The sequence below is a fragment of the Anarhichas minor genome, unplaced genomic scaffold, assembly GCF_050575085.1.
Source record: "Anarhichas minor isolate MPS153535 unplaced genomic scaffold, ASM5057508v1 ptg000003l, whole genome shotgun sequence".
NCBI classification, from domain to species: Eukaryota; Metazoa; Chordata; class Actinopteri; order Perciformes; family Anarhichadidae; genus Anarhichas; species Anarhichas minor.
The window spans coordinates 793,384-812,500 of NW_027466449.1; the positions used below are offsets into that span (position 1 = coordinate 793,384).

At 41.9% G+C, this 19,117-nt stretch overlaps 1 protein-coding gene across 1 annotated transcript in view; it reads left to right on the forward strand.

Moving 5' to 3' along the window:
* The first annotated feature begins 374 nt into the window (after positions 1-374).
* The window catches only part of tafa5l (TAFA chemokine like family member 5, like), a 25,662-nt gene continuing 6,919 nt past the window's right edge, over positions 375-19,117 (forward strand). The window contains exons 1-2 of the mRNA XM_076102068.1: positions 375-481; positions 13,699-13,848. Coding sequence (XP_075958183.1) covers positions 385-481; positions 13,699-13,848 — 247 coding nt within the window. The 5' untranslated portion in view covers positions 375-384. The remainder of the gene's footprint in view (positions 482-13,698; positions 13,849-19,117) is intronic.

Genomic DNA, 19,117 nt, shown 5'->3' on the forward strand with positions numbered 1-19,117 from the left:
CCATCTACATACTAACATTTTTTTTTTTTTTTTGCATAAGCCTGCCAGTAAATTTCAGCTCCTGAGACCACAGCTGCGTAAACTTGGCCAGATCTGGTGACATTGTACCCTCTCTGTGTGTATGTGCGTGCGTGCATAGGCGCATGTGTGTGCGCGCGCTGAGCAGCCTGGATGGATATGCGGCTCACCGAGGGAATTTGAAAAGCAAGGGGGGATTACTATCAGTCCCTCTCCTTTTATAACTTCAAAATGGATGCCGACGACAGCCTGTGGAAACGCCAGTGGATTAGCCACTCTTCCGCCGATCTGATTGACATCTGAGCGGCACGAGCGTTCAAAGTTTGGATAATCTGTAAAAGAAAAAAAATAGGCTCAAGGTGTAGGATGCAGTCTGGAGTGAAGACGCTCTCCGCAGGTGGAGGTGCGTCACTCTGCTGCCTGCTGCTCCTCTGGCTCATCTACTCCCATCTGCTCAGAGAGGGTAAGGACACTTCTAGTTGTCGTTTTCTTTTTTACTTTGTCAGCACCACCATTGTCTCTGAGGGCTACTTATTGGGATGCAGCTGCACATGGTGTGGTCGGATCCTGTGCTGCTTAGAAGAAATTCCCATGATGTCTAGTAAAATGTGTCTGTGCTCATCGCCAGTCAATTTATGGTGACCTTGTTGTGCCTTGTGGTGCCTTGTGGTATTTATGTAATCTGATTGAATACAATAATCTTCCTTTAGTGAATGGATGGTACTCAGCAGCAGGCCTGCGGTGACATTATTGAACTATTCTTTATTGGTATATTACTTGTAATATAGGGCTGTGGCCATATTCTCACAATAGTATAATGTAGAACCTTGTTGTTGAACTAACCCTGTGGTTTTCCTGATTCTGATGCAGGCTCTTTGCCTTGTGTGATGATGATTTAGTGCAGCCATAATTGAGCTTCAGGTGACACAACACAGTTTGATTGCTATAATTCCCAGTGCAGACAGGAGGAGGCCCGACTCCTGCCTTCAAAGCTTTTATATTTTCACTCGGGTTAAGGCTATATCCATCCATGCCCTGCTTACCTCTTGAATAATACATCTGCTGGTGCAATTACACCTCCACCCTGACACAGAATGGAAAGCAAAAGGATGTTTCCCTGCACTTCATTTGGCTGCTGTCCACAACTAAACATTTCGGATTCCGGTGGCGTCAACGACCCACCGAGAACTGGCTTAAAGCATTGGAACTTGTTGGGAGATGTCGAACACTAAGTTTGCAGATTAGATCTTTTAATCAAGCATTGGCCAGCAGCATAATTACCGCTGTGGAGGAGGGATAGTGCCTACATCAATGTCTTTGGCAGCTTGCCGGGAACAAAAGTAGACACTGATGTGAAAAATGAACTGTCTGTGCTCTGAAATGTGCTCCCTTTGCCTCTAATTTGCAGTGTTTTCTTCCAAAGTGCTGCTTTCACCAGCCTCATATTGCCGCCCATGAACCGTCTCTCAAGTCTCCGCAAATTATCTGAGGCGTTAACAGCAACCCTCCTAAAGCCATTTATTATTGACTCAATTTCAACCGAAAATGATCGCATTAGAGTCTTATTGCACAAAATTGTTCAATCAATCTCTGGTGAACTTTACTACCCATGATATTCCTCGAGTAAATAGATTTCTGCTGGATTTGGCCGAGTTAAAACCTCTGGATATGATTTGAGCTTTGACATTCTCTGTGTGTCGCTCACTCCTCCTTCCAGCCCTGAGCTGAATTTCAAGAATGAAGCATGTAGTATTATTTAATCCGTACTTGTAATCTTCAAATCCTCCTAAAATCCCCCCTTTGAAACTGGCAGCTGTGACCAGTCAGGGCTGTTGTAAGACCACCACTGCCTTTTTTTATTTATAATTTCATCAGCTACTTTACAGTATACATTTGATTGTTTATGACTGCTTACCACTGATGGAATCAAACCACTCATCACTTTCATGACCAGCTATTCAAACTTCCACCTCCATGGCCCCTGTTGGAAGCAGCAACGTGTGCGGTTGAACTAGTGGCCAGAGAGGTAAAGCCTTGTGGTGGTGGGAGGCTGTGTCACCTCCACCCTCTCTGTACCTCATCTGTCATGGCGGCCAGGACAGGAAATCAAAGCGCAGCAGCCCTGTAAGCGCACACCATTGGGCCAGATCCCGCCATGATGAATGGCCTGTCAGCCGCGCTCAACGTTGCCAGTTTATTCGACGATAAATTTGGAAATGTCTGGATTTCCTCGCTGGACCACATTCCGGATCAGTGGTGCAGTCGGAGAGCGGTGGCAACTCCTGCTTGCTTTATCAACCACATTGCTCTGGGTTGGGAGTGTGTGTGTTTGTGTGTGTGAGAAGAGGAGGAGGGGATGGAGCATTTTTATCCACATTTGTAAGTTGGAGGTGGACAGACAGTTGGCCTTTGCTCTAACTCAGCTCAAGGAACTCAAATGCCAAGAATAAATTTCAACTTCAAGTGGGAACATCTGATCTGATCGAATGAGGCCATTTTGCATCTTAGAAGTGGCATTCCTCAAGATCTTTGAGCATCTACGAGGCTAAGTTAAGCACTCATTGTTACAGTGTACATGCACTACACTTTCCAAAGATCACCTGTCAATCAAACAGTTTGTTAAGAAGTATAACATCTTGTTTTTAATCCTGATTTCTTTTTGGATGTTTAAAGCTTTTTAAAGCTCCTAATATTTAAAAAATATATATATTAACACTGGATCACATGACTGTGTGAGACAGTTTATGAAAACTAAGACCAATGCAGAAGAATCTTAAACTTTGTTTCTCGCTAATGGCCAGCAGGGGGCGACGCCTCTGGTTACAAAAAGAAGTCTGATTGTATAGAAGTCTATGAGAAAATGACTCTACTTCTCACTTGATTTATTACCTCAGTAAACATTGTAAACATGAGTTTTATGGTCTCAATCTCTAGTTTCAAGTCTTCTTCAATACAGCATGATGTCATTTAGTTAATTATGATCCTATTTAGAGTCAACTAAACCATAAAGCTGAGTATGCTTTAGACCAGGGGTATTCAATTACAATTCCAAAAGGTCCAGATTGAGAAAATCTCCTTGTCCGGAATATTACAATAATATCTAACTTGCTCTATTTAGTGCCATATATATATTCAAGAAGCCTAGTAGTAGTAACAACGTCTCTGTGTAGTCAACAACTGTCAAATCAAATAAAGAAAGTACACATCAATTATATTTTAACAATTATTATTCTCAGCTTTCAAATTGAACTGGATGAATTATAAATAATAGATCTTCATGAATAAATTCTCATTTCAAGTAAAATAAGGGCTGGATTAAAGAATACAGAAATCTTTTGAAAAATGTGCATCTTAAAATAAAGTAATTCATTTAAGAAAAATGAACTTCACTGAATTGTCCTGCAGCTTTAAATTCAGTTCATTCAGGTGTGAAGTGATGTCAATCAAAAAAGCCACAATATTATATTTTTCTCATCTTCTAACAAGATAAATCAGTGAGCATGGACTTTATGTGGTTATTAACACTTCTTTCAGCTCTATCCTCTCTGTTAACATCATTGTTGGGCAGTGCATTCATGTGTTAGGATTCTGATCATTTTGGGCTCTTAGGTTTATTTTCTGTGTCTTCATTTAGATGTGAGTGGATACGTTTGCTAAAAACAATTATGCTTTGTCTCGTAGTGGCGCTTCACATTACCGCTTTTATTAACCGCTACGGCCTCTGAACATATGAGACATACTGGTTTTAAACTACCCGTGGGAAGAATTAACCTATAAGATTCTGTCTATTCTTGGTTAAAGCCTCTGGTCTCTCTGATGACTTTTCTCTCTTTGGAGAACGTCATGTGAAATAACTTCTCTGACTCACGTAATTCTCCTGCTCTTCCTCTTCTTCGTTCTCTCTCCTCGTCTCTCCCCCGTGTGTGTACATCTCACTCGAGTCAGGAAACTTGTCAGAATACCCGTATTTGATTGGCTGAGCTGCATCACCTGATGTGATTTACAACACATTTGGTCGTTGTGTTTCCTGCACCGCTGAACAAGTGCCGTAAAGGCTGAAAAAGCTGCTCCAGTTAAAATATAAAAATGTAATACGTCTCAATTATCTATCGGTTTTAGGTCCGGATACAACTGTGTCTGGGTCCGCCTATTAGTGATCCCTGCTTTAGGGCGTGGCTCCCTTGTCTTTGACAGGTTGCTACTACTACCAGAGCCGTATATGGCTTCTCTATGTCACTCGCCTGTAGTTGTAATATGGTTTTTAAAAAAGCCAATATGTCGACAGCCATAATCCAAGATGGCGACGGCCCAAACGCCGAACTCGAGGCTTGAAAACGAACCAAACCAAACAAACCAATGGGTGACGTCACGGGGACTACATCCACTTCTTATATATACAGTCTATGTGATGAACCAACAAAGAATTATCACCCTCTGAATCGTCCTTCAGTTAAACAGAGCTTTTGTGCCTCATTTGTCTCAGTAGATGGTTTGTTACACAGAACCATTTGAGAAAGAGTCATTGAAAGCTGTTTGTTAAAGGGCATCCACAAAAAATACTTGGGAGGTGTTTGGATGAACCATCTGTTAATCAAACTCTTGCCAAATCGAATCAGGAGAAGAGCGAAACATCTTTTCTATCAAGAAAAGCTTTCAGTGCCGTTCTCTGCTCTTCTTTCAATGAAGAAATGTTCTCCAGTTCTGATATAACGGATGCTATTGCAGTTTCTACGCTAACCTCTTCAGGAGCCGCCATTGTTGTTCTGAACAAGCAGTCGCCTCTCCGTGTCATCTCGCATACACCTAAACCACACCCGTAGCTGCCAGTAGCTCCTCCTTTGAGGCAGTAGCACCAAGGCTGTGGAAGAACAGTTCTGGAGCCTGAAGAGCCAGATATTTTCTCGGGAGTTGGTGGAGACCAAAAACAAGCTTCAAGGAGAGTAAATATTGGACTTATCGGGTAGCCAGAAAAATGACTCCAAATGAATGCTTATGTTGCTCCTTGTCTACTGAATGTGAAAATAGGCAATGTTTGCTAACACGTGCATTACAACAACTTCTTTAATGTAAATAACAGTTGTTTTTTTAGTGCGGTCTGCTGCCGTCAAGTGGACAAAAACAAATCAGTTGCTGCAGCTTTTAGTTTTCTTTTGTTTGTCTGCTCATATATTAGCTCTCATGCTACATAGCACTTTATCTGTTTTTCCAAAATAACCTAGACATTTTCAACGTCACTTCATGTTCAGCTAAACGTGTCATTAATATAACACAATACGTTTGATGACTCATCTACAGAGATCCTAAACTTGGTGTCATATAAGTGCAACCGTCAGCAATGTCGCGTATTATGATTAACGTGTCACTTTGACAATCTGTCGATGGGACTGACGGATGATTTTATGAGGTACGTCCACAGGCGGTGTCACAAAATTTTAGCATGAGTCACTGTGGCTTCAAAATCAGTACAAAGCTCCGTTGATGACGGCGGTCCACTCTTTTTGCGTTGCCATGTGTCTCTGATGTCTCCTGTTCAAATGCCATTCATAATCCAGACTGATTTCATCCTGGTAAATTATTTCAGAAGCCATCAGGTTTACTTTTTTTAACAAATCAGTGCTTGTGTGGGAGACAGCCAGTCCTCACCAGAATGATGCATTTCAAATTCTTTCGGTGGCATTAACTCAGGGAGCAGGGCCTATCCATCCAAGCATTAAACTAATCAGAGTAGCAAAGAATTACCGACTTTTTTGAAGTGAAAAGGATGATTTCCATTCGAGTCTTCTTCAAAAAGAGATCCGCTTTGATTATGACCTTGGCTGTAAATTCGAAGCAAATCATAGAAGTCTGCTTCTATAGGCGGCAGAGCTGTAAAAGTATGAGCATCTTTATGGAACAAAATGAAAATAATTTTTTACAGCTAAATCAATTTGGCAGCACACAAAAGCTCATATTTCATAGCTCCCTGATTATGAATTCTTTCTAGCCTTCAGCTTTGACCTCCCTTGTGGTTGAGTGTAGTGCACCGCTCTGTGTTTTTCTGCATTGTTATTTTCTCTGCGGAAAGCTCTGGGCTTGAAACCGCTCCATCATTTGGCAGAGTGGTGTAAATTATTTGAGTTATGTTCCTTCAGTCTTGTGTCCTGATCTATTTTCCGCCTGATGCCATGAACGTATTTACCGAGAGGGCTGTGTTTGAATATTAAAGCTACGGTTCAAGCAATCGCGCATTACTGTACCCTATGTGGTCTTAATAGGGGTCTTCTGACGCTCACCCTTTTCTCTGGGCTTGCATTAAAGAAGGAGGGCATCCTAGAGGGCTATGCAATTCGAAAGTGAGTCACTGTGGCATTAGCATTCTATCTGCATCACATTCAGCTGAGCTACTGTTTGCTTTTGCAAGCCATATTGTACATTCACTCTTTACGCCTCAGGCCTGTATTCATCCACGACCAATTGTCTGAGTGTACTCTACATTGTAGTATCTCTGCAGCCCAGACTGTGCTGCATCGCTGCAACAGAAATCTATCAGAAAGCCACCTCCATCATGTGCACCGTCCAAGGCATGTCGCAGACCAGGCCTAAATTACAGTGTCAGCCCTTGCACTGGGTGTATGAAAGGGGAATATTTTCTATTTTAAAGCAGCCCTCTGCAATGTCGCACAATGGCAGCGCTGAGTGTTAGAGAGTGCTAACTTTTTGAAGACGAAATTGAACTGCAAGGACCCGGGTGTCCAGGAGAGTGACGTTAGCAAACTAAACAACACGCTTCTGCTCTCCAGTGAGAGAGGAAACAATCTGACGCTGTTGAGTCCGGATTTCCTCCCGAGGGAGCGCCATCCTACTGCCGCTACGAGAAGTTTCAATTTGTCATCCCCCGTGGGTGGAGTAGCGCACACACCTGACACGAGAATTACATTTGGGCAAAAAGAGCACATGTCTGGCATCTCAGTCGGTGGGGGGGTGCAGTGCTTTTCTCTCATTTTCTGCAGCCCTGCTGGGTGCTCGTGACTGCATAGAAATCATTGCTTGGTGCAGCTTTAAGAAATCCCACATTTTGATACAGCGCAGGTACGCATTTGTGAATATGAAGAGCTTTTTAGAGCAGAAAACTCCAGCTGCATTGTCATCAGGAAGTGAGAGTCACTCCTCAGAACAATGAATGGTGGACTGACTGTGGGCCAACTCCGTGCTTATTTTACTGCTTGCAGATAAATGAGCCTCATCCTGCAATAGCATAACATACCACTCATCTCCAGGAGTCACCCTGGCTGCTCCCACACTTCCCTTTGCCATCGTTCCTGATTCATTCCTGTCAGCTTTCAGATTAAATTGCATACTTGGGTACCATTACAGGTCCTCCGACTTCAGCAGAGAGTTGTTCACTTGCATAAATATTGACCGGACTGCTGTACAGTATTCAAATAGCATGTGAAATTGAGCAGCGGTATTCCCCTTAAACCAAGCACATTGATATAAAGCGCGTGTTTCGCTCCACTGCTCTCCTGCCCTACTTGTTCAGCAGCAGAGGATCACAGAGGTGTCAGGAAACGCATAGCATGGGGTCACTGAAACATCTGCCTCTCTCACCTGGTGTCCTATTACGTGCTCCCTACTGTCCATCTCATTACCAAACGGTGTTGGGGTAATGAGATGCACTTGGCAGTGGCCGCCTTGCCTAACATATGCTCAGTAGAATAAGGTTGCTGTTCGATGTTGTCCTGAGTTGTTAACGACAGACAGCGCTGTGAGATGTGAACGGGCATGAAGGGAACATTAGGTCCGAGCACTGCAGATGAACTCAAAAGCAGCTGTGGATTATAAATCCAGTTCATTTAGATAAACCTTTTTATGTTGAAATGCCTGGTTTTTGGCTAATGTGACACTGTGAATAACATTATGACTGACGTACATGAACTAATGTACGTCATAGGTGAGGCGGAAAGACTAGTCAAGAAATAAATATCGAATCATTTTTAACCAAAGAATCCAAACAATGAACCTCATGTAAGAACACTCTGATGTTCTTATTAGGGCGGAATCGAAAACAACATTAGTCGGTCGACAGAAATATAATATAACAATGTAAAAATGATAAAGTCAACAGTCTTGGCTTGGAACCCAATCCCAACCTTTATTTCGGTCTCCACTACACACCTGTAAAGGTTCGTGAATGCATCTTGCACTGTTGTAACTTCGTTGTGGTCACAAAATCTGTCCACAGACAGAAATATAAACACCTGGCAAAGTACTTCTCTGGTAGTTCCTGCTACAGTAGGTGCCTCCAGGACAAGATCTTGCCATGATGACTCACACACTGACTCACAAGGTGAAAACAAGGTGATATAGTTGCAACCCAAATTCTCAACTCAAATCTCTTTTTTTTCTGTGAGGTTTACATTTAAGAGTGTTCCAGATCAGTTTCTGCAAACCTCTTACCTGCACACGTCTTAATTGCTTAATTCTTAATACATGTTCATTTTATATTTCCTTTTCTTCTTCTCCAGCATGTAAATTCATTCAGATTAAGGCTTTGCAATGTTTGAATCAAACAAGTGTTATCCATCCTGCGGAGAACGGACGACTATCTTTACACAACTGAAAGCAATTTCTTGGTAGCTAAGAGAAAAATCTAAATCAGAGAAAACTGGCGAACACCACACATTCTCATAAATCACTTGTTCCACTTCAAACAAAACTGTGTGTACGAGTGGTTCCTGCATGAGGCCCGTGGTCGGGTTTCAGCTTGTCAAATGTGAGGACTTGCTGCTCTCCCCCCTTAACCACACACAGGCGGAGGGTCATCGATTAATCGTTACATTTTTTTTTTCTCATTTCAACTCCTCCTGTCCACATCTGGAAGTGTCTTTGAGCAAGACACTGAATACCGAATTGCCCCTTGTATGGCCTCATCACCACCATCGTTATGCGAGTGTCTCTGAAGAAGAGGCTTTGTAACGCGGTTTGTTCTGCTCAGGTCGGAAAGCGCTAGAAAAGCAGTCCATTTGAGTTGGTCAATTCATCCAATTCATCCATAACAAAATGATGAAAAATGATTTGCATCTATGAATATAAGACTTTCAAGAGGAAAAGCCTAAATCTGAGCAGTATGAGGTAGCTGTATGGACTTATGATTTTTGGTGGTATGGGGGTTGAGTCAGTTCTCATTACATTTCAAAATGTGAAAACAGCAGCCACCACAAAATCTATTTGAACTGATTACCTGCGCCGTTAATATGTATTACGTCTCACACAATTCTTTAAATCTTCCATAAAAGATCAGCTGAATTCACATCTGATTTGATGCACGTTGATATGACTGTCATGCTCTCTAAGTCCCATTTTCATCCTTGAGATCGGCACTTCTCTCACGAAAGGAGCATAGAGTGGAATGGTTATAATCACTCAGACTTATTATTGTATGCCAGTGTTTAGATTCTGATTGACTCTCTCAGGGAAGAAAACGGGTTTTAAGCCAAGCCCGCACTGAATGGCTCCACACTATAGCTGTGTCTTTACGGGGAATAATTCCAAATACAATACATATTGTCATGAATAATAAACTGAACTAGCTTTACATGGAGTGGGATTTGTAATAAATATGGTTTGAATCTGTAGTTTGCAGAGGCGCCCAATAAAACATTGTAAAACCTCACTTCCATCTTAAGCAGCCCGCGAGTAATTACAATCTATAAAGAGAGATTGTTTTAATATGGAAATGGAATCCTTGTCATAGTTCGTTCATTGCAGCCTGTCATATAATTTTATGGCAAATTCCCTGAGGAGAAGCAGAGCCTTTCTCACTGCTCCCAATCTGGATTCAGTTGAATATGCGGGTGCTGTGTCTGATGTGTTGGTCTGTTTAATCTGATAAAAGTATTTTATCAGTCAGGACTAACTACTGATGTATCTCCACAGTCTTAATTAAAGACACAAACAAGAAAAAAAAGAAGATAAGCCAGAACAGAGTGAATGTTTTATTGATACGTCTAAATAAGCAACGGTCTGCAATGTTGACAGGAAAGATAATTAGTAGTTTTATACTACCCAGCCGGTGTAATGCATCCAGAGTTTAATAACCTCGTCATGCCCACCAGTTCTCAGCCCAACAATGACGCACATTGAAACAGGGGAACATTGTGAAAGCGAGCGTGGACTCCTGGCAGCCTATTTCAGGCAGAGATACTGAGATATTTGTGCTCCTGGTTTGTGTCTGATCAAAGCGCCGATATGTAGAGCACAGACTCCCGTCTTTGCTCTGAGCTGTGTGTGTGTGTGTGTGTGTGTGTGTGTGTGTGTGTGTTTGTGTGTGTGTGTGTCTTTTAACCCCTGTGTGTTCGCGCTGCCGCTCTGCACTTGTATGTTGTTGTGATTCAGTGATAAGGTCATCAGGCTGCCGGTCAGCGCTGAGAGACGGCCTCTGTGCTCCGTGTCGGCTTCCTGTAGCCCTCTAGATGTCTGACAGGATCCGGAGCCTGGACGCCAACGCGGCGCCGATCCTTCACCCGACAAGCTCCTCGCCGCCGTATGTGCATTTCATCATGTGAAATAGAGACGAGGCCAAGCGTCTTCACGCCGCTGAGTGACAGAAACCCCCTGTCACATGAATTAACTCGTGTACATATGATGGAGCGCTGGCCGTGGCTGAGGGGCCCATTACAAAGCCCCCCCCCTACCTTTCCACCCTTCCTTCTTACTATTCACCTCCTTCAGGCTTTTTTGCATGAAGCCCATTCATCTGTTCAGCGTTGAAATATCTGATGGCACCTCTGTCCCCCAAGCACCCACTGAGCATACAGGGACTCGCCTCGGCGGAAAAGAGAGTGGAGGGTGGTGCTGAGTGGTGGGTGGTGGGGGAGGGGAGGGCAGCGTGGCTGATGCTATGAAATGAAACGTGCATAGCAATTCTTCGTAGAGGTGATTGCGTTTTATGACTCCCAATACTGGTCTCGGTAATAATTTCATGAACACTAATCTTATCAGCCTAAATCACAAAAAGTAGCTGTCACTGAGACCAACAACCCTTCCACCAATCCATTAAGTGAGATGCAGATTCGTCCTGTTAGCTGGGGGTTGAGGAGTTACTGACAGTGAAAACCATTTGGACAAACGTCTTAAATCTGGCTAGCAAGCCCAATAGAGGTTGTAATGTTGAGGCGGTGGAGCTGGAGGAAAGCTTGTGGAGCGCTGAAAAATGAAAACGGTTCATCCTCTGAAGAACGTGAAGGTGTCATTTCACGGCAGTATGATCTCTTGATTCGATCGAGCTCTTGTCTGCAGATGGAAAATTTGACCCGATTGCGGTGCTAGGAGAAAGGTCAACGGGTTCGCCAACAACATTAGGATCCCTCCTCTGGGGATCATGAAGTTAAGGCTAACTCAGTTTTGTTATGGGCCAAAGTGTTGCCCAATGTTGACACTAAAGGAAAGGTCACGGGATTACAAAAATGAGCGAGATCCATTCTCTCCGCGGCCAGGGGACAGTTTGACCTTATGATGTTGCTAAATGAAAGGTCACACGGACACCATAATCAAACAAAACCGCATTCGTCATTTGGAATATTTCCAAGATGTCTTGCTCTGAAACTAGCAGCTTCTGAAACCTCTCCGTGCCCGCTGAGGCAATTTTATGAGTCATTTGTGTTGATCAACAACCCCTTCAACCTTTGGCATTGTTACAGTCATTTCATTCTATGCAGCAGTTAGCGTCTCACTTAATGAGCCTTTGAGGGTGTTGGGGAGCGACTAGAAGCAGCAGTGTAAAGGAGTGATGGTTGGTGAATGCCAGGGATTGACCTTACAAGAACTGCAGCACAGACTCTTCTCTAATCTACCCTCGCTGAGCTGATTTTATTTCAGTATCTGCCTGAATGCCTTTCACTGGCAGCTGTCTATTCAATGAAGAAGAGAAGGAACAACATATTTTACATTTTTCCAGATTATTACAAAGGTGAAGCAAGTTTCCCTAACTTTTTCTAAGATTTACCGTTCGACCCAGAGCAGATAAGCACTTTTTTAAGAAATGTGCTGTGAGTCGATGCACTCTCACGTTAATATTTTTCAGCAGGTTATTGACTTGTTTTTTTAATATCATTTAATATCATTTGAGGCTGCAATAAACCTTCCTCTGATTTTAAATGGCAAAGGTGCTACCTAAAATGTGTCATCTACATATATTGAATTTGTTCTTCCAAATGTGTGTTTGAAAGCAGCAGACACTCTCGAGAAATTTACTGTGATTAATGCTTGTTTATCTCAAAAACACAAGACTATTAACGTATAATAATTCCCCCAAACACACCAGGAAGGCCTCAATAAAAGACAATTAAATATGTTCCCTCGGGTTTCCAAATACTTTACCCAAACAAAACTGCTGCCTCGTCATTAAGTGTTCACTGAGACTACAATAGGCCATGCAGAGGGTTCATTTTAATAAATCTCTCCATTGAAAGCATCATTGTTTCAGCTCTTCTTTTGTTTGCCTGTGGCTGTTGGAAAGTTTTCAGTGTGACTCATTACAAACGATCATCGGAGCCACGCATGAGCTACAGCTGCAGTTCTGGGCGCATAGCTCAACTCCTCACCTTGTCAATAATTGGAGACAGGTGTGCTGCTGTGTGTTGAAATACCGAGTGGCAATTCATCTCTTGGCATTACAAAGTCACTCAATATTTATTGAAATTGGAAGCGTTATTCAAATTGGAAGCGTGTTCACTTCATCAAGATCATTCCATGCCGAGTAAAGAGTTGAGTAAAAAGTTTTAAAAAACATATTTTTATCAACTCTTTTAGCTTCCTTGACATACAATAATCAAGATAAAGAACATGTATTTTTAATTACCCCCTCCCCTCCCAAGTAGTACATTTGTAGCGAAAACACATTCTTGACTTGTTTGACTTGAGACTCGTTTCTCCAGTTTGTGTATCCTAATTCATTTAGAGATCAAATTCTGACAAACTTGAAACTCCAAAAGAAAACCTGCGTAGCCACAGGTCCTCGGCCATGGAGTCATCCATCAATTTCTAATGCCGGGAGAACTCTGCGGTGATTTCTCTGTGCTTGGATTGAAGTGTAAGAATAGCACACTCACTCACTCCACGGTGGTTTCTGAGCAAAGGTAATCATGACTTTAAGACATTTTGTCCATTTGCCGTTTCAGTAGAGCATAACTTGACTTGAAAATTGGTCCGTTGTAGGACCACAGGGCCCAGCAGCCGCTGCCATGTCAACCGAGTCAGTCACACATAATTTCCGCCACCGGTCCATGTTTCATCAACGAGTTCCTTTTACCACTTTCATGGAGCTTTAGACTGGTAGGCTTGTTAACTTGCAGTTATGGCTAACGAAATAGAAAATATCCTTTTATCAGATTCTTAAAAGGATTTGTTTTCCACAGGATCACTATGAGATACTTCTATCAACAGAGCAGCCCGCCATATACAAACTGAAGAAGCCCTCTAGCCTGCTGCTTGTAAAGCTTTGAAATCACTTTCTCATTTGAGATTGTTAAATGAGAGCATCAAACTGTTCCGTTCTATGCAGACCGCAGAGATGGCCCTCTCCCCAGGCTGCCTGTTGTCGTACCTTTTGTGGACCAGCTTCTCCTTTGCAATATGTTCATTGTACTCTCATTATGCTAATATTATGTTATGTACTTTGTTCCTCGCTGCTGTGTTCGGCAGGCCAGTTGGCGGTGGGAACCTGCGAGATAGTGATGCTCAACAGAGACAGCAGCGTCCCCAGACGGACCATCGCAAGGCAGACGGCCCGCTGCGCCTGCCGGAGAGGCCAGATCGCCGGGACCACCAGGGCGAGGCCGGCATGTGTAGACGGTGAGTTCAATGACCTTCCCCACTTGTGGGTAATAAATGTTGAAGTGATGAAAAATGGATCCTCAGCGGGTCCTTAGAAACAGTTTTGTTTTACTCTAATTTAATTCACTTATTGAAGTACAACCTATTCCCATGACAGGCATCACTGTCTCACCTGTAGTGACCATTTCATTGATTTCCCTACAATGACCTTATTAATACACTGTCATATAAACTAGAATTGATCTCTGAGCATTTATTTTGATTGAAGTAAGATTTGACTGAAGAGAACGCTGAATAAACGCTTGACTCTTGGCTTTATTTTGATGATGTGCTGTGAAGTTATATAATACATATTTAAGTTAGTTAAATAAATAGTTTGTCATTTTGGGTAATATGCTGATTTGTTTAAGATGAGAAGATTGATACCACAGTCACATATCTGTCCGGTAAACACACGGTAAAGCTACCATTGGCAGCCGCTTAGCTTCTCTTACCTCGACATAAACACTGGAAACCGGCAGAGAGGCTCCTCATACTACACTCAACAGACCAGTCCCAGTGGGAAACTAACATGATACATTATAAACAAGATTAACAAAAAATAAAATAGTCAACATCATTAGAGTGAAATACAGCTGCGACTAAAAATACATGAAATAAACAGTGATAATGACAAGTAATGTCAGTTGGACTCATTAACTCTGCTACAACAGAATACATGGACTGTTTTCAGGGCGGACATTTTGACATAACGGGAACATCATGAAAAATCCTAATTCTATTAGGGGTCCCATTCCAGTGAACCAGCATGCACAACACCGAGGCCTGAATGTAGGAACACGTAGTTGTTAATAATGTTATTTCAGTCAGAGACACTTACCTTAGAATAGACCATTTATAGTCCGCTAATCACCCGTAATAAAAACACACATGACCATTAAGTCTCATCGATAACACGAATACCACATAAGGTGGAGGTTGGGAGGGTGCAGCAGCAAACTTCGTCGGCACGGTCGTCAAAGTAAACAGCAATAAGTGTCACGTTCCGATACCTGTGCTGTACACCTGCATCAATATGATTGGATACTGCGAATGGCTGTTGCCAACACAAGCACATCATCAGCCTGAACCAACGCTATGCTTCATTAACTGTACCTGTGCTTTGCCTACAGGCACATATTAAAATGTCACATGCCACATGTCATGAAAAATGTCTTTTGTAACTGAACCTCTTTTCTTTTTCTCTCTGGTGTTACAGTTTGGTTGGGAGGTTAAAAAAGTGAAAGTAGCATTGACAAAAGCTCCACTATGGAGGACTTCGAAAGCCATTGACATGTTGCTTTAATAAACAATAACATTAGTAATGAAGTATTTGTCGTAATTAATCATTTTGTTATGGAAGAAAAACCCTGATCAAGGAACATAACACCCAATCCTATCCTAGACATCGAATAAAAGTCAGCAAACCAAAGAAAAAATAGGTCCAATGGATTTATGGGCTTCCTTTTTTCTCCATTAAAAGCAACTGCTGATGTAATTTCGTTGTTTAACCAGCCAATCGATAATCACTTTGCGTGTCTCCCCTTTTTGATGCCCTTTAGACTGTTTGACTCCCAACTATGTGATCGGCTGTCTGCATTGGAACTCCTGCAGTCAGCAACAAATTAGTCGTCGCTTTGTGCCCCTTCATGTGGAATTTTCCTCTTCCTCTGGTGTTTTTAATATACTCCAGCTCACTAAAGATCACTGGCAAAGGAGAATGCGTGGTGTTCATGCACTTTCTAAGATAAGATTTTATACTTCGGAGCCCCCCCTTGGTGTTATTGGACAGTATCTAGACGAGGGCGATAAAATAGATGAGACAAAGTCCATCTGCGCCGCTGATTGGATCGCACAGTATCACATGTATCAGATGGACCATTAGTTCCATCGCCCAATGACTCATGTTAGCCTTAATCTAATAGCCCTGACATGAGACTGTGTCACGCTCGCCACACTGCTTTTAACCACCGGTCCCGCTCTGCAGACGTCTCTCCGCAACACTCAACAGATGCTAATTAACTTACAGAGAGCTATGATTACAGCAGCAGGAAATTGATTATTACTGGCTTCCCTCCGCGCCACACCCTACACTACATTAATAGCCGGTGCATTAAAGATGCAACCTGTTGCTCATTTAAATGGCTTTCTGCTGACAACTGAAAACGGCGTCCATCATTACGAGGCTTTAAAGTGGAATTTTTCCATATTGGAATTTAAAGTGGAATTTTTGCGTCAGAGCTGCCACATATCCTCTCTGACCTTTCATTTGAGGGTGTATTCAGTAACACTATTGCTTTTGATGTGATGTCCCATAAATAGCCCTTTCGTCCTTCTTAGCACATAAACCAAATTTACTGACTTATAGACATGTTTATTCATTTGTGTCTCACTGAGGCTTTGCTTTCCAGTTTTTTTTCACTGAGCTGTTATTAGCGCAGCAAGGACTCACTGTCCTCTGGGTCAATTTAATATAACTCGTTCACTGCAGCAGCAGGAGTGTATTTCTGCCTTTCTGAGACGTGTGGTTATAGAATAGTGACCTTTAATGAAAGTTGGATCATCGACGTGGACTGAGTGTAGTGAGTAATCAAAGGGCAGGAACTCTGTCCTGAGATCGTGTGTTTACATGGACTCTTCTGATCTTGCTATTCTTCACTTTCAGCACATCAGATTCTTTCAAAACCTACATGTCGATGCAACACCTGTTTTGCTTTTTTTAGTAACTTGAAATTAATTCGTGAGTTAGTGAGTCACTTAATTATACTATTAACTTATTCTGGTCAAGGTTTACAGCATTCTTTGCTATTTCAATACTTTTCCTTTTCGCAGATAATATCATGTTATGTCCTTTCAGTCCCACAGACCAAAACAATTGGGTAATGCACCAATATCAAGACACATAAAAAGAGAAATCACCTCTCAGCAGTGTCTGACTGCCAGAGAAAGTGGAAATCCTGCACACCAATTCTGTCAATTCACAGAATTCTAGTTACATATGTAACTCTTGATTTGAAAAGAGGTCGGTGCATATAACCGCAGTGTCCCCGCTTCAGTTCCAGTTTTTTTCCATGTTGTTGCCCTCTCTCACTCCCCACGACTGTATTTACACTCTCAACATCCAATAAAGGCAAAATAGTCTAAACAAACAAAAAGATGAGATGGAGAGTCGCTGAGGCAACGATCCATCAGAGCTTTTGGCAGGTTAATACATAAGGTTCTTAGGGTGGAAAAGACACAGAAAAAGCTCACTTATCTTGGAAAGTGAAGTTGTTGGCAAGAATAATAAAGCTTTTCTCTCTAAAGTTATGATTCACAGGTGAAACTTCTGCACAGTGCATCTTTGTTTGCGGTAGTGCGATAAAGGCTAATAATGACGTTTATTTTTGGGATGTGAAACCAGTGAGAGATACCGTAACTGTAACGTTGCCAAATGGCACACGAGTGCAGAAAAGTAGAAACAAAGACACAAACAAGGGGCTTCTTTTGGAGTAAGCATGAATAAATAACTAAACTTGCAGCAGATATTAGGCAACCAAACGTATACTAAATAAAAAACATTCTTTTTTTTAAGATTTATTTTGGTGGTTTTGCTTTTTACTTTGACAGAGTAGATACGGGGGAGAGAGAGTAATTAAATGCCACAAGAATCCCAATGACCCGGGATGCTGCAGTTACAAGGCATGGCCTATAACCACTTGACTACCAAAGAGGTGCTTAAACACAATGCTAAACACGAAAGCACTGACAGGAACTAAGTCCGCTTGTTGTGGCGTCACCAAGTCTCAGCAACCAGGATCTGCATCAATAAGATATATATAGTGATAACAGGTGAGGCAATATGCTGATAACATAAGATAACTTATTGGCCATCCCGCCTAATGATGGAAGAAGTACTCAGATCTTGTACTTAGAGGTAAAGTAGTACTACCACAATGTAGAAATACTGTACTCAGTAAAAATATTGTAGAATACTCAAAATATTACTAAAGTACAAAAGTATCAGCATAAAAGTATACTTAAAGTAAGAAAAGTAAAGTATTCATCATGCAGAATGTCCCCTTTTTAGAATGATGTATATTATATTATCATATTATTAGGTTATAATTATGATTTATGTGTTGTTCACTTAGTTACCAGTTACTTTCCAGACAGCTCCAGAATCAGCACCATGGACAGCGGTCAAACAGATTTATTCACTCAATTCATTTTCTTTCAGACTTCAGATGTGCCCCAGTTCAAAACTACATACTCTGGACTGGGTCTAAGCATGTAGTTTGTTTACACTGGAAAAGTCACACAATTATTAGTAAAAGATTTTACCTTAATTATGTGCAAAAGTCACCGTTTGGTTGATGTCATTCATCACACTTCTTAAAATTATGATTAAACCTTTATTGAGCCATCCCATTGAGACGCAATCTTTACCAAATGACTCCTGGCCAAACAAACATAGCCTAAAGTGTCAACTGCAGAATAATATGACAAGGAAGACAGACAGGAGAAAACGGATCCAGCTGAGGAAGAAATGACAAACTCCAAACCCTTCACTACATTTTTAAATGCTCTTATTGGGATCCGCCAGTCTAGCTGCCAATCTGTCTGCAAGCGGTTCCAGCCTGTAATTTAAAAAAGTACATTAATGTCTTATGTACCAACTTTAAACTATTATGAAGTTTGTCGTCTACACTTTATAGTATTAGTACTGTGATGTACGAGTGGGCAGTAATGGATCTGCCTGTTTGTGAGTCTGTTTACTCCTTCGTCAAGTGTATTATCTCAGGTGCCACAGCCTGGATTTGAAATGAAAACCCCACATCTTAAATACCACATCTTAACACAGTTTTCAAACATTTCCGCTGCCAGTTATAGTGATTGGCATGTTGGTGGTGGGGGGGATTACAAGTCAAAACTGAAACTTTGATAAACATTCTCTCCTACCCTGCCGGTTTGACTGACGTGGAATCTAGCGCACAGCGATTCTGTCATTACAAACTTACTCCTTTTTACTATATAGTCACTTTACTACACGTCACATTGGAATTTGCACCATTTACAATCCCACCCTCGTAGCAAGGAACAGAGGCTCGCGTGCGTGATCATAAGCTTCGTTTTCTGTGAGCAGAATGGTGCAAGTGCCACTTCTCACACTGCTGCACTGATGTTCGACCGTGTTTGCAGTTTGACCTTTCAGAGTGTAGCCAGACAACTTTCTGCAGCGAGTGAAAATTGGAGAAACTCATCTGCA